Source organism: Mytilus trossulus, chromosome 5, assembly GCF_036588685.1.
Source record: "Mytilus trossulus isolate FHL-02 chromosome 5, PNRI_Mtr1.1.1.hap1, whole genome shotgun sequence".
NCBI classification, from domain to species: Eukaryota; Metazoa; Mollusca; class Bivalvia; order Mytilida; family Mytilidae; genus Mytilus; species Mytilus trossulus.
In genome coordinates, this window is record NC_086377.1 from 39,778,658 (window position 1) to 39,805,753 (window position 27,096).

A 27,096-nucleotide genomic window follows, 5' to 3' on the forward strand; every position below is an offset into this window, starting at 1 on the left:
ATAACTTTTTATTGTGTCATTCTTTACGTTATCTGGTATCTGTTTATTTATAAACAGAAGTCACTGTGCAGTGCTTAGCATAAATTGGACATTTGTCTATACGGATTACTACATCTTTTCTCCAGGAAGCCATAGGTGTGGCTTCCATAAAAAAAAAATTTGAATCCAACCGAATCCCGACTTTTTTTTTTATCGTAACCGCATCGTTGAATGTTCACTTTATTGACGTTATTGAGGATATATTAGGGCTAAACATTTTGAGATGTCTTGCGTTCTAACGCTTTGGTGAATTACAATTATCGGACATGTTTGGGCGATTGATAATTTTAAAGACAAATGAACTTAGATACATATAGCAATAGACAATTTTTCATACATTTTGCAGGTTTTTGTTGTGTTTGTGAAATATAAATAATATTCCAGGTAGAATTAGTGAAGTATTGCCTAAGTAACAACAAATAATATGCATAAAATATGCATAAAATTGAATAACGCTAAAAAAATTACGGTAACCTTAATTTCTTTTACAAGAACTCAGATCTGTAAGTTTTCAATTCAATGCATTTTCATGATTTCTACCAGTCAGTCCATCAACTATTATTAAAATTATGTAGAGAAGATTAAAGATCAAACTGCAACTTAGTGTTAAAAGTTTGAAATTATAGCCGCTAGCTCTAAACAATTCATACACAATAACATTTGATTTTAGTGTTTTGACACCAGACTCAAGCTGGCAGCCACTTTTATCGGCCAATCAAGTTAGCAGCCACTTTTTTCCAGCAGCCAATTTTGACGATATGTCTAAAAACCAAAAAACTGCATGAGACTCAAACGATCCAAAAATCGCTAAATCTTAGTTTAATATAGTTAAACAGCGGAATTCGACAATTTCGCGGCTTGTTCTGATTTTAAAAGCATTTCCTTACGTTTTAAATATGTATGTGAAGTAAGCTACCGGTTTGTTATTTGATATTCGATATTCAATATACAACCGGTTGCAAGCAGTCGATTCAATATCAAATTTTAGTTGAAAATCATTAAACAGTATGATTTCATAGTTAACAGGAGTGACAAATTACGCCTAAATAGTTTCATGACCCCTTCAAGCTATCGTAAATTCTCGTTGTCCTCGAATATAAACCCTTATATAAGTTGCATATTTGTCTTTATGTAATCAAGATTTTTATCAATAAAACGATATAAAGATTCACCAAAGATTTAATTTAATTTATAATATATAAAACTACAACTAAAGTCAGCCATTCTAAAAACATTCCAAAATATGAAAAGAAATATCTATGGAAAGCCAAAAAAAGAATAAATATATTGTGAAAACCTACGGGAGACCGCTCAGATGACAGTTAGACCCCTGGTGTTTCAATACTCCAAATGTAACGATATTATAGACTCTGTAGTATATCAAATTGGGTGTAGAGATTAACGTGACTATAAGGATCTTGGATAATGGGTATTGAAAATACATAAATGGGCAACTTTGAACCTCTGTGGAGGCCAGACGGGCCCGGATCCCAGAAAAAAATATTTAAGTGGGGAATAGCTTGGGTTAATACCTTTCAAATGAGCTAGGTCCGTTTCGGAACTTTGCCGTAGGGATATGCCGAAGAGTACCGAATGTAAAGTTGATATGAAAAATACGTAAATGGGCAACTTTGAACCTCTGTGGTGGTCAGACGGGCCCGGATCCCAGAAAAATATTTAAGTGGGGAATAGCTTGGGTTAATACCTTTAAAATGAGCTAGGTCCGGTTCGGAACTTTGCCGTAGGGATATGCCGAAGAGTACCGAATGTGTAGTTGATATGAAAAATACGTAAATGGGCAACTTTGAACCTCTGTGGTGGTCAGACGGGCCCGGATCCCAGAAAAATATTTAAGTGGGGAATAGCTTGGGTTAATACCTTTAAAATGAGCTAGGTCCGGTTCGGAACTTTGCCGTAGGGATATGTCGAAGAGTACCGAATGTGAAGTTGATATGAAAAATACGTAATTGCAACTTTGAACCTCTCTGGTGGCCAGACGGGCCCGGATCCCAGAAAAAATATTTAAATGGGGAATAGCTTGGGTTAATACCTTTAAAATGAGCTAGGTCCGGTTCGGAACTTTGCCGTAGGGATATGTCGAAGAGTACCGAATGTGAAGTTGATATGAAAAATACGAAAATGGGCAACTTTGAACCTCTCTGGTGGCCAGACGGGCCCGGATCCCAGAAAAAATATTTAAGTGGGGAATAGCTTGGGTTAATACCTTAAAAATGAGCTAGGTCCAGTTCGGAACTTTGCCGTAGGGATATGCCGAAGAGTACCGAATGTGTAGTTGATATGAAAAATACGTAAATGGGCAACTTTGAACCTCTGTGGTGGTCAGACGGGCCCGGATCCCAGAAAAATATTTAAGTGGGGAATAGCTTGGGTTAATACCTTTAAAATGAGCTAGGTCCGGTTCGGAACTTTGCCGTAGGGATATGCCGAAGAGTACCGAATGTGTAGTTGATATGAAAAATACGTAAATGGGCAACTTTGAACCTCTGTGGTGGTCAGACGGGCCCGGATCCCAGAAAAATATTTAAGTGGGGAATAGCTTGGGTTAATACCTTTAAAATGAGCTAGGTCCGGTTCGGAACTTTGCCGTAGGGATATGCCGAAGAGTACCGAATGTGTAGTTGATATGAAAAATACGTAAATGGGCAACTTTGAACCTCTGTGGAGGCCAGACGGGCCCGGATCCCAGAAAAAAATATTTAAGTGGGGAATAGCTTGGGTTAATACCTTTCAAATGAGCTAGGTCCGTTTCGGAACTTTGCCGTAGGGATATGCCGAAGAGTACCGAATGTAAAGTTGATATGAAAAATACGTAAATGGGCAACTTTGAACCTCTGTGGTGGTCAGACGGGCCCGGATTCCAGAAAAATATTTAAGTGGGGAATAGCTTGGGTTAATACCTTTAAAATGAGCTAGGTCCGGTTCGGAACTTTGCCGTAGGGATATGCCGAAGAGTACCGAATGTGTAGTTGATATGAAAAATACGTAAATGGGCAACTTTGAACCTCTGTGGTGGTCAGACGGGCCCGGATCCCAGAAAAATATTTAAGTGGGGAATAGCTTGGGTTAATACCTTTAAAATGAGCTAGGTCCGGTTCGGAACTTTGCCGTAGGGATATGTCGAAGAGTACCGAATGTGAAGTTGATATGAAAAATACGTAATTGCAACTTTGAACCTCTCTGGTGGCCAGACGGGCCCGGATCCCAGAAAAAATATTTAAATGGGGAATAGCTTGGGTTAATACCTTTAAAATGAGCTAGGTCCGGTTCGGAACTTTGCCGTAGGGATATGTCGAAGAGTACCGAATGTGAAGTTGATATGAAAAATACGAAAATGGGCAATTTTGAACCTCTCTGGTGGCCAGACGGGCCCGGATCCCAGAAAAAATATTTAAGTGGGGAATAGCTTGGGTTAATACCTTAAAAATGAGCTAGGTCCAGTTCGGAACTTTGCCGTAGGGATATGCCGAAGAGTACCGAATGTGTAGTTGATATGAAAAATACGTAAATGGGCAACTTTGAACCTCTGTGGTGGTCAGACGGGCCCGGATCCCAGAAAAATATTTAAGTGGGGAATAGCTTGGGTTAATACCTTTAAAATGAGCTAGGTCCGGTTTGGAACTTTGCCGTAGGGATATGTCGAAGAGTACCGAATGTGAAGTTGATATGAAAAATACGTAAATGGGCAACTTTGAACCTCTGTGGTGGCCAGACGGGCCCGGATCCCAGAAAAATATTTAAGTGGGGAATAGCTTGGGTTTAAACCTTTGAAATGAGCTAGGTCCGGTTCGAAACTTTGCCGTAGGGATATGCCGAAGAGTACCGAATAGGTAGTTGATATGAAAAATACGTAAATGGGCAACTTTGAACCTCTGTGGTGGCAAAACGGGCCCGGATCCCAGAAAAAAATATTTAAGTGGGAAATAGCTTGGGTTAATACCTTTAAAATGAGCTAGGTCCGGTTCGGAACTTTGCCGTAGGGATATGCGGAAGAGTACCGAATGTGAAGTTGATATGAAAAATACGTAAATGGGCAACTTTGAACCTCTGTGGTGGTCAGACGGGCCCGGATCTCAGAAAAATATTTAAGTGGGGAATAACTTGAGTTAATACCTTTAAAATGAGCTAGGTCCGGTTTCGGAACTTTGCCGTAGGAATATGTCGAAGAGTACCGAATGTGAAGTTGATATGAAAAATACGTAAATGGGCAACTTTGAACCTCTGTGGTGGCCAGACGGGCCCGGCTCCCATAAAAATATTTAAGTGGGGAATAGCTTGGGTTTAAACCTTTGAAAGTAGCTAGGTCCGGTTCGGAACTTTGCCGTAGGGATATGCCGAGGAGTACCGAATGTGTAGTTGATATGAAAAATACGTAAATGGGCAACTTTGAAACTCTGTGGTAGCCAGACGGGCCCGGATCCCAGAAAAAAATATTTAAGTGGGGAATAGCTTGGGTTAATACCTTTAAAATGAGCTAGGTCCGGTTCGGAACTTTGCCGTAGGGATATGCGGAAGAGTACCAAATGTGTAGTTGATATGAAAAATACGTAAATGGGGAACTTTGAACCTCTGTGGTGGTCAGACGGGCCCGGATCCCAGAAAAATATTTAAGTGGGATTTAGCTTGGGTTAATACCTTTAAAATGAGCTAGGTCCAGTTCGGAACTTTGCCGTAGGGATATGTCGAAGAGTACCGAATGTGAAGTTGATATGAAAAATACGAAAATGGGCAACTTTGAACCTCTGTGGTGGCCAGACGGGCCCGGATCCCAGAAAAAATATTTAAGTGGGGAATAGCTTGGGTTAATACCTTTAAAATGAGCTAGGTCCAGTTCGGAACTTTGCCGTAGGGATATGCCGAAGAGTACCGAATGTGTAGTTGATATGAAAAATACGTAAATGGGCAACTTTGAACCTCTGTGGTGGCCAGACGGGCCCGGATCCCAGAAAAATATTTAAGTGGGGAATAGCTTGGGTTTAAACCTTTGAAATGAGCTAGGTCCGGTTCGGAACTTTGCCGTAGGGATATGCAGAAGAGTACCGAATAGGTAGTTGATATGAAAAATACGTAAATGGGCAACTTTGAACCTCTGTGGTGGCCAAACGGGCCCGGATCCCAGAAAAAAATATTTAAGTGGGGAATAGCTTGGGTTAATACCTTTAAAATGAGCTAGGTCCGGTTCGGAACTTTGCCGTAGGGATATGCGGAAGAGTACCGAATGTGTAGTTGATATGAAAAATACGTAAATGGGCATCTTTGAACCTCTGTGGTGGTCAGACGGGCCCGGATCCCAGAAAAACATTTAAGTGGGAAATAGCTTGGGTTAATACCTTTAAAATTAGCTAGGTCCGGTTCGGAACTTTGCCGTAGGGATATGTCGAAGAGTACCGAATGTGAAGTTGATATGAAAAATACGTAAATGGGCAACTTTAAACCTCTGTGGTGGTCAGACGGGCCCGGATCCCAGAAAAATATTTAAGTGGGGAATAGCTTGAGTTAATACCTTTAAAATGAGCTAGGTCCGGTTCGGAACTTTGCCGTAGGAATATGTCGAAGAGTACCGAATGTGAAGTTGATATGAAAAATACGTAAATGGGCAACTTTGAACCTCTGTGGTGGCCAGACGGGCCCGGATCCCATAAAAATATTTAAGTGGGGAATAGCTTGGGTTTAAACCTTTGAAATGAGCTCGGTCCGGTTCGGAACTTTGCCGTAGGGATATGCCGAAGAGTACCGAATGTGTAGTTGATATGAAAAATACGTAAATGGGCAACTTTGAACCTCTGTGGTGGCCAGACGGGCCCGGATCCCAGAAAAAAATATTTAAGTGGGGAATAGCTTGGGTTAATACCTTTAAAATGAGCTAGGTCCGGTTCGGAACTTTGCCGTAGGGATATGCGGAAGAGTACCGAATGTGTAGTTGATATGAAAAATACGTAAATGGGCAACTTTGAACCTCTGTGGTGGTCAGACGGGCCCGGATCCCAGAAAAATATTTAAGTGGGAAATAGCTTGGGTTAATACCTTTAAAATGAGCTAGGTCCAGTTCGGAACTTTGCCGTAGGGATATGTCGAAGAGTACCGAATGTGAAGTTGATATGAAAAATACGTAAATGGGCAACTTTGAACCTCTGTGGTGGCCAGACGGGCCCGGATCCCATAAAAATATTTAAGTGGGGAATAGCTTGGGTTAATACCTTTAAAATGAGCTAGGTTCGGTTCGGAACATTGCCGTAGGGATATGCAGAAGAGTACCGAATGTGTAGTTGATATGAAAAATACGTAAATGGGCAACTTTGAACCTCTGTGGTGGTCAGACGGGCCCGGATCCCAGAAAAATATTTAAGTGGGGAATAGCTTGGGTTAATACCTTTAAAATGAGCTAGGTCCGGTTCGGAACTTTGCCGTAGGGATATGTCGAAGAGTACCGAATGTGTAGTTGATATGAAAAATACGTAAATGGGCAACTTTGAACCTCTGTGGTGGCCAGACGGGCCCGGATCCCAGAAAAATATTTAAGTGGGGAATAGCTTGGGTTAATACCTTTAAAATGAGCTAGGTCCGGTTCGGAACTTTGCCGTAGGGATATGTCGAAGAGTACCGAATGTGTAGTTGATATGAAAAATACGTAAATGGGCAACTTTGAACCTCTGTGGTGGCCAGACGGGCCCGGATCCCAGAAAAATATTTAATTGGGGAATAGCTTGGGTTACAATGTAATAACTTTGAAATGAGCTAGGTCCGGTTCGGAACTTTGCCGTAGGGATATGGCGAAGAGTACCGAATGTGTAGTTGATATGAAAAATACGTAAATGGGCAACTTTGAACCTCTGTGGTGGTCAGACGGGCCCGGATCCCAGAAAAATATTTAAGTGGTGAATGGCTTGGGCTAATACCTTTGAAATGAGCTAGGTCCGGTTCGGAACTTTGCCGTAGGGATATGCCGAAGAGTACCGAATGTGTAGTTGATATGAAAAATACGTAAATGGGCAACTTTGAACCTCTGTGGTGGTCAGACGGGCCCGGATCCCAGAAAAATATTTAATTGGGGAATAGCTTGGGTTAATACCTTTGAAATGAGCTAGGTCCGGTTCGGAACTTTGCCGTAGGGATATGCCGAAGAGTACCGAATGTGTAGTTGTAATGAAAAATACGTAAATGGGCAACTTTGAAACTCTGTGGTGGTCAGACGGGCCCGGATCCCAGAAAAATATTTAAGTGGGTATTAGCTTGGGTTAATACTTTTAAAATGAGCTAGGTCCAGTTCCGTCTGACCACCACAGAGGTTCAAAGTTGCCCATTTACGTATTTTTCATATCAACTACACATTCGGTACTCTTCGGCATATCCCTACGGCAAAGTTCCGAACCGGACCTAGCTCATTTTAAAGGTATTAACCCAAGCTATTCCCCACTTAAATATTTTTTCTGGGATCCGGGCCCGTCTGGCCACCACGCAGGTTCAAAGTTGCCCATTTACGTATTTTTCATATCAATCACACATTCGGTACTCTTCGGTATATCCCTACGGCAAAGTTCCGAACCGGACCTAGCTCATTTTAAAGGTATTGACCCTAGCTATTACCCACTTAAATATTTTTCTGGGATCCGGGCCCGTCTGGCCACCACAGAGGTTCAAAGTTGCCCATTTACGTATTTTTCATATCAATCACACATTCGGTACTCTTCGGTATATCCATACGGCAAAGTTTCGAACCAGACCTAGCTCATTTTAAAGGTATTGACCCAAGCTATTCCCCAATTAAATATTTTTCTGGGATCCGGGCCCGTCTGGCCACAACAGAGGTTCAAAGGGTTTTCACTGTCACCTGAGTGGTCTCCCGTAGGTTTCACTATATATTTATTCTTTTTTGGCTTTCCATAGATATTTCTATTTATATTTCTGAATGTTTTTATAGTGGCCGGCTTTAGTTTTATTTTTATATATTATATATTAAATTAAATCTTTGATGAATCTTTAATGTCGTTTTATTGATAAAAATCGATATTACATAAAGAGAAATATGCAGTTTATATAAGGGTTTATAATCGAGGACAACGATAATTTACGACAGCTTGAAGGGGTCATAAAACTATTTGCGGCGTAATTTTTCACTCCTGTTAACTATGAAAATTATACTTTTTAATGATTTTCAACTAAATTTTAATATTGAACCGACTGCTAGCAACCGTCGGATATTGAATATCGAATATCGAATAACAAACCGGCAGCTAACTTCACATACATATTTTAAACGTAATGAAATGCTTTTAAATTAAGTTCAAGCCGCGAAACTGTCGAATTCCGCTGTTAAATTATATTTAACTAAGATTTAGCGATTTTTGGAACGTTAGGTCTTATGCAGTTTTTTGGTTTTTAGACATATTGTCAAAATTGGCGGCTGGAAAAAAGTGGCTGCTATCTTGATTGGCCGATAAAAGTGGCTGCCAGCTTGAGTCTGGTTGTTTTGACGCCATTTTTAACGCCGTGGCCGCCGTTTTTTTTTTATTTAGGGATGAAGCTGGGTTGCTTTACGAAAACAACCGACCTTCGTTAGGAAAACTATCAATCCTAGTCAATTAAGATTGGAGTCGAGTGTACCCGCACGAGCGGGGTACGAACTCTCAACCTTAGTGTTGACTAGCTAGGAATAAAAAATTATATATAAATGAAATTTGACCAGAAAACTATTCCTTTATTATCAGCTGTAAAATGTATTATGCATTCATAAATTGAAAGTTGAATTGACATAGCATTTTGAACAATATTGTATTATTGAATGGTAGAGGTTGATCAACACATCAATTCTATCATGTATTAGAAAGGGAAAAAAAAGAGAAGATCAATTAATTTCACCTTCAAACAAATCACTGAATGTCCACTTTATTCGTGTTATAAGTAAAAAAAATAAAGTCAAACAATGCAAAATTTGCAATTTAATACCTTATAAAGTTATAAACAAGACTTCCACTTCACGCTTCAATTGTATCTCTCTTTTCCCTCTGACCTTGAAGGAAAACTGGCAAGCCGGTGCAAAGATTTGCCGATGAGTACATTTACAAAAAGGAGTACGAAACAGAATAAACATTCACAAACAGGTAAATTGTGCTTTTTTTTTTTATTAGCATATGTTTCTTTTTTCATACACAATGTATTTTTTTACTTTCACTTCGTGTCTGTCATAGTATTATTTGTTGGCAGAAAAACTTATGATATAGATAAAAGAGGGGCGAAAGATACCAGAGGGACAGTCAAACTCATAGATTTAAAACGAATTGACAACGCCAATAAAATATAAAGACAAACAGACACATAATAGTACACAAGACACAACAAAGAAAACTAAAGACTAAGCATCACGAACCCCACCATACAAGGAGATATTGGCCTGAAAGAAATATATTGACCGAGGACGAACTGTGTGCTTTGAATGATATCGGATATGTTCCTTACGTCGTAACTACAATCCCCTTACCTTTCATGAATGTGACCTACCGAATGAGACTATTTACTGGATTTGATATCACATATTAAGCAACACGACGGTTGCCACATGTGGAGCAGGATCTGCTTACCCTTCCGGAGCACCTGAGATCATCCCTAGTTTTTGGTGGGGTTCGTGTTGTTTATTCTGTAGTTTTCTATGTTGTGTCATGTGTACTACTGTTTGTCTGTTTGTCTTTTTCATTTTAGCCATGGCGTTGTCAGTTTATTTTAGATTTATGAGTTTGACTGTCCATTTGGTATCTTTCGTCCCTCGTTGAAGCACCATAAAACATAATAACAACAGCATTTATCATACATGTCTGGAATCCTAATGCTTTACCCATAGCCGATTTCAATATGTTCTTTGTATTGAAAAAAAACACTTCTTTCAAAAACCCACACCAAATGATAAATATGAAGCTATGTTTCAAATTTTTTCGAGATAATGCTTTGAAAAAGAAAATTTCTACATTATGGTTGACTTCTCCATATACATATACACGCACACTTTCAAAGATATCCCTCTCATTATTGCATGAAAATTATACGATTGATATTCAGCAAACCCTATTATGTAATTTTAATATTCGAAACAAGAATGTGTTCATCGTATACATTTGCCCCACTCGAGCTATCATTTTCTATGTTCAGTGGACGTGAAATTGGAGTCAAAACTTTGTCATTAAATTAGAAAGATCATATCTTTGGCAACATGTTTCAATTTCGACTTCAACTTCGTCAAAAAAAACCTTGATCAAACACTACATTGATGAAACTCTAACCGGAAGTTGGACAAATGGAAAACGGACGAACGGGCGAACGAAATGGCGGACGGACATACAGACAAACAACCGAACGATCGAAAGGACGGATGGACGAATGAACATACGAACGAATGGACTGAAGGACAAACAAACAAACAACCGAACGATGGAACGGACGGATAGACGAATGAATGTACGAACGAACAGACGTAGAGACCGAAAACAGGATTTCCTTAAGTGGGGATTAAAAAATTATGTACTAACGTTTTTTAAATGTATGACAATATATTACATTGATAATTTCATGTCAGCAGGATACCTGTATGCTGTCCTTGATATCATACGATCACATTACGACCTTGATGTAGCAGTTATGTCACGTTCCACATATAAATCATGAGTGTAAGTTTCTGCAATGAATGTATAGAAATTTATTCAGTTTATTTAATCATTTAAGTTGGTCATATATGTGAAATGTGTCGGATGAATAAAAAAAATATAAACATTGTATCATGAAACACACTCGCCAGACTTCAACCTATAATTAAATGAATTATCAGTATGTGTAATTGAGATATTCAAAAACTATCAAAATTTGTTTTCGAATAAGACACACAAACCATTCCTTAAATGTATACAACTATTTATGGAACTTCAATTACAAACAACAGTTGCTTGTAAGCTAAATGGTTCAGAATATCAAAACATTGTAAGTAGCTTTTCATTTTGGATATCAGATATATAACGAATGATGCCCTTCGATGTTTTTTGAAGTTTTTGTTTGTCATGTTATAGAACGAATGCATATTTTATCTTCATCATAAGTATATGAGTAGAATGAAAAACTATATTACATTGAACTAAATGATATAACAATATATGCATATACAGTTATATTATCATTTGGACACTTTTAGGGAATTTCCCGCAAGTCTCATGTCTCACGTGCACAGTATAAAAAAAGATAATTGCGTAAAACTGTATTAACATTTTGTATTTAGTGCAACAAAAACAAGTGTATAAGGTCATATGATTTAAATCAACATCGAAGAATATGCGTAATAATAAATGTTAATCATTTCGTAATGAAATTTACCGTCATGTTGGTGGTATATAAGAATGAAAGCTTTCTCATTCTTTTATTAAAAGCTTAAACATGGCATCTAATGTTGCTTTCGAAGATGCCGTTGGTGACCTATCCTTTGCTTTATACAATGCAGTGGAAAAAAGTGGGAATGAATTGATTTCTCCATACAGTATAACAAGTGCATTGATGCTTCTTATGCTCGGGACTGGTGGTACTACACACAAACAAATGAGATCTTCATTGTTCAAACAAAACATAGCTGGTGATGTCAACATGGGGTACAAACTTCTCAACGATAAACTGTCCTCACTAACAGAAAAAGGAGTACAGCTTTCGATTGGTAACAGACTTTTTGGGGATAACAAATTAAACGTTTTGAACACATTTACGGAGAATGCTTTACAGTACTACGGTAGCGATTTGAAACGCCTGAACTTTAAATCAGCACCTGATCAATCAAGAATCAACATCAATAGTTGGATTGCTAACTCAACGAACGATAAAATAAAGAATATGTTGCCACCTAATACTATAACTTCAGGAACTGTTTTGGTTTTAGTAAATGCAATTTACTTTAAAGGTACTTGGAATAAAGAGTTTAACCCGAATAAAACAAGAAAGAGGAATTTTCTGGACGAATCTAACCAGCAAAAACAAGTAGATATGATGTATGACCAACGCTTTGTCGTAGCCGGTGAGAATACCGAATTGAATTGCAAGATTTTGCAACTTCAATACACAGGAAGTAAATTATCTATGATAATTATTTTACCCAATGATCAAAATGGACTTTCTCAACTTGAAAGTAAAATAAATATGGCAACATTTAAAAGTCTGTTTTCTGGAATGAGGCGACGAGATACAATAATCAGAATTCCAAAATTTAAATTTCAAGCTATGTATGATTTAAAACCAGTAATTTCAGCATTAGGAATTACTGAAATATTTGACTTTCAGACAGCAAATTTCTCAAATATGACCTCCCCAAAAGGAGTTTTTGTAAATGACGCTCGCCATAAGTCATTTATAGAAGTCACAGAACATGGTACGGAAGCTGCTGCTGCTACAACAGTTCAGATGGTGATGACAAGTTCATTTGGCGGACCATTTCAGTTTGTAGCTGACCATCCATTTATGTTTGTCATACGTGATAATAATTCAGGAACTATTCTGTTTGTTGGACGGTTTGTTAACCCATGAACGAATATAAAGTAAAATTTGTCAGCTTCAATTCATATTAAATTGTTGTATTTCTATTATAAACATAACCTCAATCAATATTGCATTATCTTATTTGAGGTGACTAGATTATAGCGCGTCACGAACATGAACAGTTATGCTAAACAGTGGTGTAGTCTGTTGGTTTTTTTCCATTCTATTTTGCGATGGATGTTTTTCGCTTATAGTTAAATATTTTCTCAACTTTTCAATTCTTGAGTGTGATCTAACATGTTTACATGTTTTTATTTTTTATTTTAATTGCATACACAGTTCATCTCATAATTCGATTTCTTTTATCTATAGTAATGATTAAGATACAGCAATATCATTTATACAGAAATAAATAATCATCATAATAAAAACACTACCTTTAGAAAACACATAAACCTGCATAAAGTTGAAGAGCTTTAAAAGATCCACTAGACCTGTACAGTTTTTTTCTGTTTCAAGTAAACGAAAACGTTCCAACATACACGAGTTTGCATACCGAAACACGACGGGTGTCACGTGTGTGTCTCTTGAAAGCCTGATTGCGATCACCTCCGATATAAGGTGTGTATATGTGATCCATGATTTTATGTTATTTGCTATGTAATTTTTCATTGAAAATAAATATATAAGAGAAAGGAACACTTGTATGATTTTATTAAATATATACATCCAAAAAATGTGATTTAATAACTGATAATTTATATCAATGATCAATCATTATCACATGTATCCCCTTTTTAGGTGGTTTACATTAGTTAAAACATAAACTCACCATAGTTTGTTGCGGACACTTGAATTAAAGTCAGCCATGAATTCATAAATGCCATAGTTTTAATATATTAATGATGCAAATGAAAATGTATCTTATTGTTTTGTTACCATGGGTACGAAATGCTTAGTTTTTTTCTATGAAATTAACTTTTTCAATCTTTTTTAATACAATCGTTTCAAAACCTTATTCGGCAGTCAGACAAAAATGAGTAAATATACATTTTGTAGAAATATTTGTTATCATGAAATTTAAAACCTAGTCATGCATGACTGTATTAATGTTTTAACTGTGTTGCTATGGAAACAATTTCATGATGATATCCAAACGTGTTTTAAAAGATCCCGAAAGAAATAAAGATAACACAACCTCCGATAAATTAAGTTTTACATACTTGGTATATATATGTAAAGCTCGGAATCGCTTTCATTCCACAAACATATCCATTTGACGTCGCTGAACTGCAAAACATGTCTAGTTGCTGAAAAGCGCAAAAACATGTCTTTTTTATGAACACTCAATTTTATCTATTTTTTAAACGCCATTTCGTGTACTTTCCCCTTAAACGTAGCATAAGAGGTCAAAAGCATCTCCTATTTAAAACGACAAGAAAACTACCCTTAAATGTAGTATAAGGCTTATCCGGAGTAAATTAACACAAATTAATTTGCTAAGAAAGCAGTGAACAAAACTGTACAAATTCGTTAATTGCAATTTTTACATTTGCTCTATATGCATGAAATATTTCCTTCTAGACAGTGATCAATCAACAAGCAATAGTTAATTATGCAATGCTAATAAATCACCACAATAGTGAAGCATTGGGTAAACTTCCAACATTAAAAGTACATCCATATTCAATTTAAAACGATGAGAATCATATTTATAAAATGATTAATAAAAAAGCTCTAAGTAGAAATAACTTTTTATTGTGTCATTCTTTTCGTTATCTGGTATCTGTTTATCTAAAACAGAAATCACTGTACAGTGTTTAACATAAATTGGACATTTGTCTATACGGATTACTACACCTTTCCTCCAGGAAGCCGTGGGTAGTGGCTTCGATATTTTGTTTTGAATCTAACCGAATCCCGACTTCTTTTATCGTTACCGTATCGTTGAATGATCACTTTATTGACGTCATTGAGGATATATAAGGACTACACATTTTGAGAAGTCTTGCGTTCTAACGCTTTTGCGAATTACAATCATCGGACATTTTTGTGCGAATGATAATTTTAAAGACACATGTGGGCGAAATAAAAACGTTTTGGGAATTGGACACTTTTAAGGGGATGGACACGTTTGGGAGAGTTACATAAGTAGACAATTTTAGTTTAGTTTAAACATATTTATCTATAGTGGATTGGGAAACAAGTTTTGATACTCAAATTAATCCCTTTCCATTTTAGCGGCATTAGCCTGCTCTTTTCGAAATCTACAAGGGTGTCGTTTATGTGCAAGAGATAAGGCTCTCTCTTAACATGGGCCAGCCATTTATCGTCCCCTTACGACGGACTATCATAGTTTCCTCAAGACCATACTCGCAAATGGTGTCAAAGGAGAGCCGAAAATTCAGTCCCTGAAATTTTCATCCTGGAACGGGAATCGAACCAGGAACCTCTGTGATAGTAGACAATTTTGCTTGTATATTATATCATAACGGTATTAGCAAATGAAAGAAAAAAGTACACACTTTCTCAAATCTAAATAAAAGTGCGGATTATGAGAAAATCTGTCTGTTTTCATGAACATGAAAAACATACAAGAAAAACAAATACTTAGTATAGAAAAACATATCAAATTAATAATTTTATGTTACAATTGTGAAATTTTTGCCATTAAATGTGTTGCAACGGGAACAAGCAGTCTATTTGTATATTCTATGTGTAGTTACTGAAAAATTTTGAAAAAAAATATTTTGATGACCTTAGATACATATAGCAGTATACAATTTTTCATACATTATGCAGGTTTTGTTGTGTTTGTGAAATAAAAATAATAATCCAGGTAGAATTAGTGAAGTGTTGCCAAAGTAACAAAAAATAATATGCATAAAATTGAATAATGTTCAAAACATTACGGTAACCTTAATTTCTCATACAAGAACTCAGATCTGTAAGTTTTCCATTCAATGCATTTTCAAAGAATAATGATTTCTTCCAGTCAGTCCATCATTTATTATTAAAATTATGTAGTGAAGATAAAGATCAAATTGCAACTTGGTGTTGAAAGTTGAAATTATAGCCGCTAGCTCTAAACAATTTATACACACAATAACATTTGATCTTAGTGTTTTGACGCCATTTTTAACGCCATGGCCGCCAGTTTTTTTAAAACTTTATTTAGGGAAGAAGCTGGGTTGCTTCACGAAAACAACCGACCTTCGATAGGAAAACAAACAATCCTAGTCATTTAAGATTGGAGTCGAGTGTACCCGCACGAGCGGGGTTCGAACTCTCGACTTTAGTGTTGACTAGCTAGGGTTGAAAAATTATATATAAATGAAATTTGACCGGAAAACTTTTCCTTTATTATCAGCTGTAAAATGTACTATGCATTCATAAATTGAATGTTGAATTGACATAACATGTAAAGCCATACATTTTGAACAATATTGTATTATTTAATGGTAGGTGTTTATCAACACATCAATTTTATCATGTATTAGAAAGGAAAAAAAAAGAGAAGATCAATTAATTTCACCTTCAAACAAATCACTGAATGTCCACTTCATACATGTGATAAGTAAAACAAAATTAAAGTCGAACAATGCAAAAATTTGCAATTTAATACCTTATAAAGTTATAACACAGACTGCCACTTCACGCTTCAATTTTATCTCTCTTTTCCCTCTGACCTTGAAGGAATACTATTATGCCGATGCAAAGATTTTCCGATGAGTACATTTACAAAAAAGGAGTACGAAACAGAATAAACATTCAGGTAAATTGTGTTTTTTTTTATGAGCACATGTTTCTTTATTCATACACAAGGTATTTTTTTACTTTCAATTCGTGTCTGTCATAGTATTATGTACTGGCAGAATTTTTTTTTATATAGATAAAAAAGAGGGGCGAAATATACCAGAGGGACAGTCAAACTCATAGATTTAAAATGAATTGGCAACACCAATAAAATATAAAGACAAACAGACAAATAATAGTACACAAGACACAACAAAGAAAACTAAAGACTAAGCATCACGAACCCCACAAAAAACCGGGTGTGATCTCAGGTGCTCCGGAAGGGTTGGCAGATCCTGCTCCACATGTTGCACAACTATATACAAGCTCCATACAAGGAGATATTGGCCTGAAAGAAGTGTATTGACCGAGGACGAACTTTTTGCGTATGAACCACTTTATGCACCATTTAAATAAAAACAACAGCACTTACCATACATGTCTGGAATCTGTATACTTTATCCATAGCCGTTGAAAACATGAATTCAATAAGTACTATATATTGTAAAAGAAAACTTCTTTGAAAAACCCACAACAGATGATAAATTTGAAGCTCTATATATCTTTGAAAAACACAATTTCTACATTATGGTGTACTTCTCCATATGCATTTACGCGCATACTTTCCAAGATAGCCCTCTCATTATTGCATAGAAATTGTAAGATTGATATTCAACAAACCGTATTATGTAATTTTAATATTTTAAACAAGACTGTGTTCATCGTATACAGATGTCCCTCTCGAACTATCATTTTTCATGTTCAGTTCACCGTGAAATTGGTGGTCAAATCTCTAATTTGTCATTAAAATTATAAAGATCATATCTTTGATAACATGTGTACTTTGTTTTCAACTTCAACTTTGTCAAATACGACCTTGATCAAACTTTAACTTGAAGTGGGACAAATGGACAAACGAACAAACGGACGAACGGGTCAACGGGCGAACGAATAGACGGACGGACAGACAACTAAATAACCAAACGATCGAACGGGCGGACAGACAACTAAATAACCGGACGATCGAACGGACGGATTGACGAACGAACGTACGAATGTCCGAACGAACAGACATACAGACCGAAAACAGGATCTCCTTAAGTGAGGATTAAAAATTGTGTACTAAAGTTTGTTTTAATGTATGACAATATGTTACATTGATAATATCATGTATACAGGATAACTGTGTGCTGTCCATGATATTATACGATCACATTACGACCTTGATGTAACAGTTATGTCACGTTCCACATCTAGTTCATGTTTGTAAGTTTCTGCAAAGAATGTATAGTAATTTATTGAGTTTATTTAATTATTTAGGTTGGTTTATATGCGAAATGTGTCGGATGAAACAATAATAGAAACATACGCGTATCTAAAGAATGATATACCGAGCTAGATTGAAAATTTGTAGCATTTTAACACAAAGGGATAAACGCTTTTTTGGTAAAATTTTAATAATCAAAAAAATATATACATTGTATCGTGAAACAAAATCGCCAGACTTCAACCTATACTTAAATGAGTAATCAACATGTTGAACTCAGATATTCAAAAACTATTAAAGGCTGTTTTCGAATATGACACACAAACTTTTCCTTAAATGTATACAACTATTTATGGAATTTTAATTACAAACAACAGTGCTTGTAAGCTAAATGGTTTAGATTATCAAAACATTGTAAGTAGCTTTTCATTTTGGAAATCAATAGATATACAACGATTGATGCCCTTCGATGTTTTTGGAAGTTTTTGTTTGTCATGTTATATTTTATCTTCATCATAATTATATGAGTAGAATGAAAAACTATATTACATTGAACTAAATGATATAACAATATATGCATATACAGTTATATTATCATTTGGACACTTTTAGGGAATTTCCCGCAAGTCTCATGTCTTACGTGCACAGTATAAAAAAAGATAATTGCGTAAAACTGTATTAACATTTTGTATTTAGTGCAACAAAAAAAAGTGTATAAGGTCATATGATTTAAATCAACATCGAAGAATATTCGTAATAATAAATGTTAATCATTTCGTAATGAAATTTACCGTCATGTTGGTGGTATATAAGAATGAAAGCTTTCTCATTCTTTTATTAAACAGCTTAAACATGGCATCTAATGTTGTTTTCGAAGATGCCGTTGGTGACCTATCCTTTGCTTTATACAATGCAGTGGAAAAAAGTGGGAATGAATTGATTTCTCCATACAGTATAACAAGTGCATTGATGCTTCTTATGCTCGGGACTGGTGGTACTACACACAAACAAATGAGATCTTCATTGTTCAAACAAAACATAGCTGGTGATGTCAACATGGGGTACAAACTTCTCAACGATAAACTGTCCTTACTAACAGAGAAAGGAGTACAGCTTTCGATTGGTAACAGACTTTTTGGGGATAACAAATTAAACGTTTTGAACACATTTACGGTGAATGCTTTACAGTACTACGGTAGCGATTTGAAACGCCTGAACTTTAAATCAGCACCTGATCAATCAAGAATCAACATCAATAGTTGGATTGCTAACTCAACGAACGATAAAATAAAGAATATGTTGCCACCTAATACTATAACTTCAGGAACTGTTTTGGTTTTAGTAAATGCAATTTACTTTAAAGGTACTTGGAATAAAGTGTTTAACCCGAATAAAACAAGAAAGAGGAATTTTCTGGACGAATCTAACCAGCAAAAACAAGTAGATATGATGTATGACCAACGCTTTGTCGTAGCCGGTGAGAATACCGAATTGAATTGCAAGATTTTGCAACTTCAATACACAGGAAGTAAATTATCTATGATAATTATTTTACCCAATGATCAAAATGGACTTTCTCAACTTGAAAGTAAAATAAATATGGCAACATTTAAAAGTCTGTTTTCTGGAATGAGGCGACGAGATACAATAATCAGAATTCCAAAATTTAAATTTCAAGCTATGTATGATTTAAAACCAGTAATTTCAGCATTAGGAATTACTGAAATATTTGACTTTCAGACAGCAAATTTCTCAAATATGACCACCCCAAAAGGAGTTTTTGTAAATGACGCTCGCCATAAGTCATTTATAGAAGTCACAGAACATGGTACGGAAGCTGCTGCTGCTACAACAGTTCAGATGGTGATGACAAGTTCATTTGGCGGACCATTTCAGTTTGTAGCTGACCATCCATTTATGTTTGTCATACGTGATAATAATTCAGGGACTATTCTGTTTGTTGGACGGTTTGTTAACCCATGAACGAATATAAAGTAAAATTTGTCAGCTTTAATTCATATTAAATTGTTGTATTTCTATTATAAACATAACCTCAATCAATATTGCATTATCTTATTTGAGGTGACTAGATTATAGCGCGTCACGAACATGAACAGTAATGCTGAACAGTGGTGTAGTCTGTTGGTTTTTTTCCATTCTATTTTGCGATGGATGTTTTTCGCTTATAGTTAAATATTTTCGCAACTTTTCAATTCCTGAGTGTGATCTAACATGTTTACATGTTTTTATTTTTTATTTTTATTGCATACACAGTTCATCTCATAATTCGATTTCTTTTATCTATAGTAATGATTAAGATACAGCAATATCATTTATACAGAAATATATAATCAACATAATAAAAACACTACCTTTAGAAAACACATAAACTTGCATAAATTCGAAGAGCTTTAAAAGATCCACTAGACCTGTACAGTTTTTTTCTGTTTCAATTAAACGAAAACCTTCCAACATACACGAGTTTGCATACCAAAACACGACGGGTGTCACGTGTGTGTCTCTTGAAAGCCTGACTGCGATCACCTCCGATATAAGGTGTGTATATGTGATCCATGATTTGATGTTTTTTGCCATGTAATTTTTCATTGAAAATAAATATATAAGAGAAAGGAACACTTTTATGATTTTACTAAATATATACATCCAAAAAATGTAATTTAATAACTGATAATTTATATCAATGATCAATCATTATCACATGTATCCCCTTTTTGGGTGGTTTACATTAGTTAAAACATAAACTCACCATAGTTTGTTGCGGACACTTGAATTAAAGTCAGCCATGAATTCATAAATGCCATAGTTTTAATATTTTAATGATGCAAAATGTATCTTATTGTTTTGTTACCATGGGTACGAAATGCTTAGTTTTTTTCTGTGAAATTAACTTTTTCAATCTTTTTTAATACAATTGTTTCAAATCCTTATTCGGCAGTCAGACAAAAATGAGTAAATATACAATTTGTAGAAATATTTGTTATCATGACATTTAAAACCTAGTCATGCATGACTGTATTAATGTTTTGACTGTGTTGCTATGGAAACAATTTCATGATGATATCCAAACGTGTATTTAAAGATCACGAAAGAAATAAAGATAACACAACCTCCGATAAATTAAGTTTTACATACTTGGTATATATATGTAAAGCTCGGAATCGCTTTCATTCCACAAACATATCCATTTGACGTCGCTGAACTGCAAAACATGTCTAGTTGCTGAAAAGCGCAAAAACATGTCTTTTTTATGAACACTCAATTGTATCTATTTTTTAAACGCCATTTCGTGTACTTTCCCCTTAAACGTAGCATATGAGGTCAAAAGCATCTCCTATTTAAAACGACAAGAAAACTACCCTTAAATGTAGTATAAGGCTTATCCGGAGTAAATTAACACAAATTAATTTGCTAAGAAAGCAGTGAACAAAACTGTACAAATTCGTTAATTGCAATTTTTACATTTGCTCTATATGCATGAAATATTTCCTTCTAGACAGTGATCAATCAACAAGCAATAGTTAATTATGCAATGCTAATAAATCACCACAATAATGAAGCATTGGGTAAACTTCCAACATTAAAAGTACATCCATATTCAATTTAAAACGATGAGAATCATATTTATAAAATGATTAATAAAAAAGCTCTAAGTAGAAATAACTTTTTATTGTGTCATTCTTTTCGTTATCTGGTATCTGTTTATTTATAAGCAGAAATCACTGTACAGTGTTTAACATAAATTGGACATTTGTCTATACGGATTACACATTTTGAGAAGTCTTGCGTTCTAACGCTTTTGCGAATTACAATCATCGGACATTTTTGTGCGAATGATAATTTTAAAGACACATGTGGGCGAAATAAAAACGTTTTGGGAATTGGACACTTTTAAGGGGATGGACACGTTTGGGAGAGTTACATAAGTAGACAATTTTAGTTTAGTTTAAACATATTTATCTATAGTGGATTGGGAAACAAGTTTTGATACTCAAATTAATCCCTTTCCATTTTAGCGGCTTTAGCCTGCTCTTTTCGAAATCTACAAGGGTGTCGTTTATGTGCAAGAGATAAGGCTCTCTCTTAACATGGGCCAGCCATTTATCGTCCCCTTACGACGGACTACCATAGTTTCCTCAAGACCATACTCGCAAATGGTGTCAAAGGAGAGCCGAAAATTCAGTCCCTGAAATTTTCATCCTGGAACGGGAATCGAACCAGGAACCTCTGTGATAGTAGACAATTTTTCTAGTATATTATATCATAACGGTATTAGCAAATGAAAGAAAAAAGTACACACTTTCTCAAATCTAAATAAAAGTGCGGATTATGAGAAAATCTGTCTGTTTTCATGAACATGAAAAACATACAAGAAAAACAAATACTTAGTATAGAAAAACATATCAAATTAATAATTTTATGTTACAATTGTGAAATTTTTGCCATTAAATGTGTTGCAACGGGAACAAGCAGTCTATTTGTATATTCTATGTGTAGTTACTGAAAAATTTTGAAAAAAAATATTTTGATGACCTTAAATACATATACCAGTATACAATTTTTCATACATTATGCAGGTTTTGTTGTGTTTGTGAAATAAAAATAATAATCCAGGTAGAATTAGTGAAGTGTTGCCTAAGTAACAAAAAATAATATGCATAAAATTGAATAATGCTCAAAACATTACGGTAACCTTAATTTCTCATACAAGAACTCAGATCTGTAAGTTTTCCATTCAATTCATTTTCAAAGAATAATGATTTCTTCCAGTCAGTCCATCAATTATTATTAAAATTATGTAGTGAAGATAAAGATCAAATTGCAACTTGGTGTTGAAAGTTTGAAATTATAGCCGCTAGCTCTAAACAATTTATACACAATAACATTTGATCTTAGTGTTTTGACGCCATTTTTAACGCCATGGCCGCCAGTTTTTTTTTAAACTTTATTTAGGGATTAAGCTGGGTTGCTTCACGAAAACAACCGACCTTCGATAGGAAAACAAACAATCCTAGTCATTTAAGATTGGAGTCGAGTGTACCCGCACGAGCGGGGTTCGAACTCTCGACTTTAGTGTTGACTAGCTAGGGTTGAAAAATTATATATAAATGAAATTTGACCGGAAAACTTTTCCTTTATTATCAGCTGTAAAATGTACAATGCATTCATAAATTGAATGTTGAATTGACATAACATGTAAAGCCATACATTTTGAACAATATTGTATTATTTAATGGTAGGTGTTGATCAACACATCAATTTTATCATGTATTAGAAAGGAAAAAAAAAGAGAAGATCAATTAATTTCACCTTCAAACAAATCACCGAATGTCCACTTCATACATGTGATAAGTAAAACAAAATTAAAGTCGAACAATGCAAAAATTTGCAATTTAATACCTTATAAAGTTATAAACAAGACTGCCACTTCACGCTTCAATTTTATCTCTCTTTTCCTTCTGACCTTGAAGGAATACTGTTATGCCGGTGCAAAGATTTTCCGATGAATACATTCACAAAAAAGGAGTACGAAACAGAATACATTCAGGTAAATTGTGTTTTTTTTATGAGCACATGTTTCTTTATTCATACACAAGGTATTTTTTTACTTTCAATTCGTGTCTGTCATAGTATTATGTGCTGGCAGAAAAATTTGTTATATAGATAAAAGAGGGACGAAAGATACCAGAGGGACAGTCAAACTCATAGATTTAAAATGAATTGGCAACGCCAATAAAATATAAAGACAAACAGACAAATAATAGTACACAAGACACAACAATGAAAACTAAAGACTAAGCATCACGAACCCCACCAAAAACCGGGGGTGATCTCAGGTGCTCCGGAAGGGTTGGCAGATCCTGCTCCACATGTTGCACAACTATATACAAGCTCCATACAAGGAGATATTGGCCTGAAAGAAGTGTATTGACCGAGGACGAACTTTTTGCGTATGAACCACTTTATGCACCATTTAAATAATAACAACAGCACTTACCATACATGTCTGGAATCTGTATACTTTATCCATAGCCGTTGAAAACATGAATTCAATTAGCACTATATATTGTAAAAGAAAACTTCTTTGAAAAACCCACAACAGATGATAAATTTGAAGCTCTATATATCTTTGAAAAACACAATTTCTACATTATGGTGTACTTCTCCATATGCATTTACACGCATACTTTCCAAGATAGCCCTCTCATTATTGCATAGAAATTGTAAGATTGATATTCAACAAACCGTATTATGTAATTTTAATATTTTAAACAAGACTGTGTTCATCGTATACAGATGCCCCTCTCGAACTATCATTTTTCATGTTCATTTCACCGTGAAATTGGTGGTCAAATCTCTAATTTGTCATTAAAATTATAAAGATCATATCTAGGCTAACATGTGTACTTTGTTTTCAACTTCAACTTTGTCAAATACGACCTTGATCAAACTTTAACTTGAAGTGGGACAAATGGACAAACGAACAAACGGACGAACGGGCCAACGGGCGAACGAATGGACGGACGGACAGACACCTAAATAACCAAACGATCGAACGGACGGACAGACAACTAAATAACCGGACGATCGAACGGACGGATTGACGAACGAACGATCGAATGTCCGAACGAACAGACGTACAGACCGAAAACAGGATTTCCTTAAGTGGGGATTAAAAATTGTGTACTAAAGTTTGTTTTAATGTATGACAATATATTACATTGATAATATTACGTATACATGATAACTGTGTGCTGTCCATGATATTATACGATCACATTACGACCTTGATGTAACAGTTATGTCACGTTCCACATCTAGTTCATGTTTGTAAGTTTCTGCAAAGAATGTATAGTAATTTATTGAGTTTATTTAATTATTTAGGTTGGTTTATATGCGAAATGTGTCGGATGAAACAATAATAGAAACATACGCGTATCTAAAGAATGATATACCGAGCTAGATTGAAAATTTGTAGCATTTTAACACAAAGGGATAAACGCTTTTTTGGTAAAATTTTAATAATCAAAAAAATATATACATTGTATCGTGAAACACAATCGCCAGACTTCAAGCTATACTTAAATGAGTAATCAACATGTTGAACTCAGATATTAAAAAACTATTAAAGGCTGTTTTCGAATATGACACACAAACTTTTCCTTAAATGTATGCAACTATCTATGGAACTTTAATTACAAACAATAGTGCTTGTAAGCTAAATGGTTTAAATTATCAAAACATTGTAAGTCGCTTCTCATTTTGGAAATCAATAGATATACAACGATTGATGCCCTTCGATGTTTTTGGAAGTTTTTGTTTGTCATGTTATATTTTATCTTCATCATAAGTATATGAGTAGAATGAAAAACTATATTACATTGAACTAAATGATATAACAATATATGCATATACAGTTATATTATCATTTGGACACTTTTAGGGAATTTCCCGCAAGTCTCATGTCTCACGTGCACAGTATAAAAAAAGATAATTGCGTAAAACTGTATTAACATTTTGTATTTAGTGCAACAAAAACAAGTGTATAAGGTCATATGATTTAAATCATCATCGAAGAATTTGCGTAATAATAAATGTTAATCATTTCGTAATGAAATTTACCGTCATTTTGGTGGTATATAAGAAAAAAAGCTTTCTCATTCTTTTATTAAACAGCTTAAACATGGCATCTAATGTTGCCTTCGAAAATGCCGTTGGTGACTTGTCCTTTGCTTTGTACAATGCAGTGGAAAAAGGTGGGAATGAATTGATTTCTCCATACAGTATAACAAGTGCATTGATGCTTCTTATGCTCGGAACAGGTGGTACTACACACAAACAAATGAGATCTTCACTATTTAATCAAAACATAGTTGGTGATGTCAACATGGAGTACAAACTTCTCAACGAAAGGCTGTCCTCACTTACAGGGAATGGAGTACAGCTTTCGATTGGTAACAGACTTTTTGGAGATAACAAATTAAATGTTTTGAACACATTTACGGAGAATGCTTTACAGTACTACGGTAGCGATTTGAAACGCCTGAACTTTAAATCAGCACCTGATCAATCAAGAATCAACATCAATAATTGGATTGCTAACTCAACGAACGATAAAATCCAGAATATGTTGCCACCTAATACTATAACTTCAGGAACTGTTATGGTTTTAGTAAATGCAATTTACTTTAAAGGTCCTTGGAATAAAGAGTTTAACCCGAATAACACAACAAAGAGGAATTTTCTGGACGAATCTAACCAGCAAAAACAAGTAGATATGATGTATGACCAACGTAATGTGGTGGCCGGTGAAAACACTGAGTTGAATTGCAAGATTCTGCAACTTCAATATACAGGGAATAATTTATCAATGATATTTGTATTACCGAATGATGCAAATGGACTTCCTCAACTTGAAAGTAAAATTACTATGACAAAATTTAAAAGTCTGTTTTCCGGGATGTGGCGACGGGATACAATAATCAGAATTCCAAAATTCAAATTTGAAGCTAAGTATGATTTAAAACCGGTACTCTCAGCATTAGGAATTACTGAAATATTTGACTTGCAGACGGCAAATTTCTCAAAGATGACAGCCTTAAAACCAGTTTATGTAAATGACGCCCGTCATAAGTCATTTATAGAAGTTACAGAACAGGGAACAGAAGCTGCTGCTGCTACAACGTTAGGAGTGATGGGAGGGTCAGCTGGCGGACCATTTCAGTTTGTAGCTGACCATCCATTTATGTTTGTCATATGGGATAACAATTCGGGAACTATTCTGTTTGTTGGACGGTACGCAAACCCCTAAATGAATACATATTAAAGAACATCAGATCTGAAAATAAACAGTCAGACTGATATTTTAACAAGAAGATTGTCAATAAAATGTACTATCAAGTATAAATTATAGAAATTAATTTCACATAAAATTGGATTACTTTTATTATGTACATTTACTACAATTAATAGTGCATTATTTTAACAAAGTTATAGCACGTTTTAAGTTTGGGACTCATTAGCCAACTCCTGCATATGATTAACGGTCTTCATCTCTTTGTCACTGATTTAATTTTTATTTCACATAATCTGGACCAATCCCTTAATTTAGTTTACACTGCCGAAAAAAGCTGGGTTCATCCCTAAAGTTCTTTAAAGAAGTGAGTCTGGCTTTTTAAGTAAGCTTTGAGTTTCGATCTCATGGTATTTTTTTTCAATGCTAGTACAAATATTGATTATATAGGTATTGCGAGAAATTTTAATTCCTCGTACTGTAAATAACGTTTTGAACAGTACCAACTAAATTTCAGGTATGATTGCCAATGAGTCAACTCTCCACAAGAGACCAAATGACACAGAAGTTAACAACTATAGGTCACTGTACGGCCTTTAATGATGAGATTTTCCGTGTTGTGGTCTCTATCATAATATTTATCTTGTGTTTGTTTGTTTTTTCTTTTATTTTGACA

The 27,096-nt window shown here is 35.2% G+C and overlaps 3 protein-coding genes across 3 annotated transcripts; all 3 read left to right on the forward strand.

The window, feature by feature from the left end:
- Positions 1-11,463: 11,463 nt before the first annotated feature.
- Positions 11,464-12,600, forward strand: LOC134717937 (serpin B6-like). Its single transcript, XM_063580436.1, has one exon. It carries the CDS (start codon positions 11,464-11,466, stop codon positions 12,592-12,594), a length of 1,131 nt encoding a protein of 376 aa, XP_063436506.1. The 3' UTR covers positions 12,595-12,600.
- Positions 12,601-18,460: 5,860 nt separating this feature from the next.
- Positions 18,461-19,591, forward strand: LOC134717938 (serpin B6-like). The gene has a single exon (XM_063580437.1). The coding sequence runs from the start codon at positions 18,461-18,463 to the stop codon at positions 19,589-19,591; it is 1,131 nt and encodes a 376-aa protein (XP_063436507.1).
- A 5,719-nt stretch (positions 19,592-25,310) lies between these two features.
- Positions 25,311-26,438, forward strand: LOC134717939 (leukocyte elastase inhibitor-like). Its single transcript, XM_063580439.1, has one exon. It carries the CDS (start codon positions 25,311-25,313, stop codon positions 26,436-26,438), a length of 1,128 nt encoding a protein of 375 aa, XP_063436509.1.
- The last annotated feature ends 658 nt before the right edge of the window (positions 26,439-27,096 follow it).

Excerpts from the sequence above, each read along its gene's own strand:
- LOC134717937 (XM_063580436.1), top strand. The coding sequence starts at position 11,464 with ATGGCATCTAATGTTGCTTTCGAAGATGCCGTTGGTGACCTATCCTTT.
- LOC134717938 (XM_063580437.1), top strand. The coding sequence starts at position 18,461 with ATGGCATCTAATGTTGTTTTCGAAGATGCCGTTGGTGACCTATCCTTT.
- LOC134717939 (XM_063580439.1), top strand. The coding sequence starts at position 25,311 with ATGGCATCTAATGTTGCCTTCGAAAATGCCGTTGGTGACTTGTCCTTT.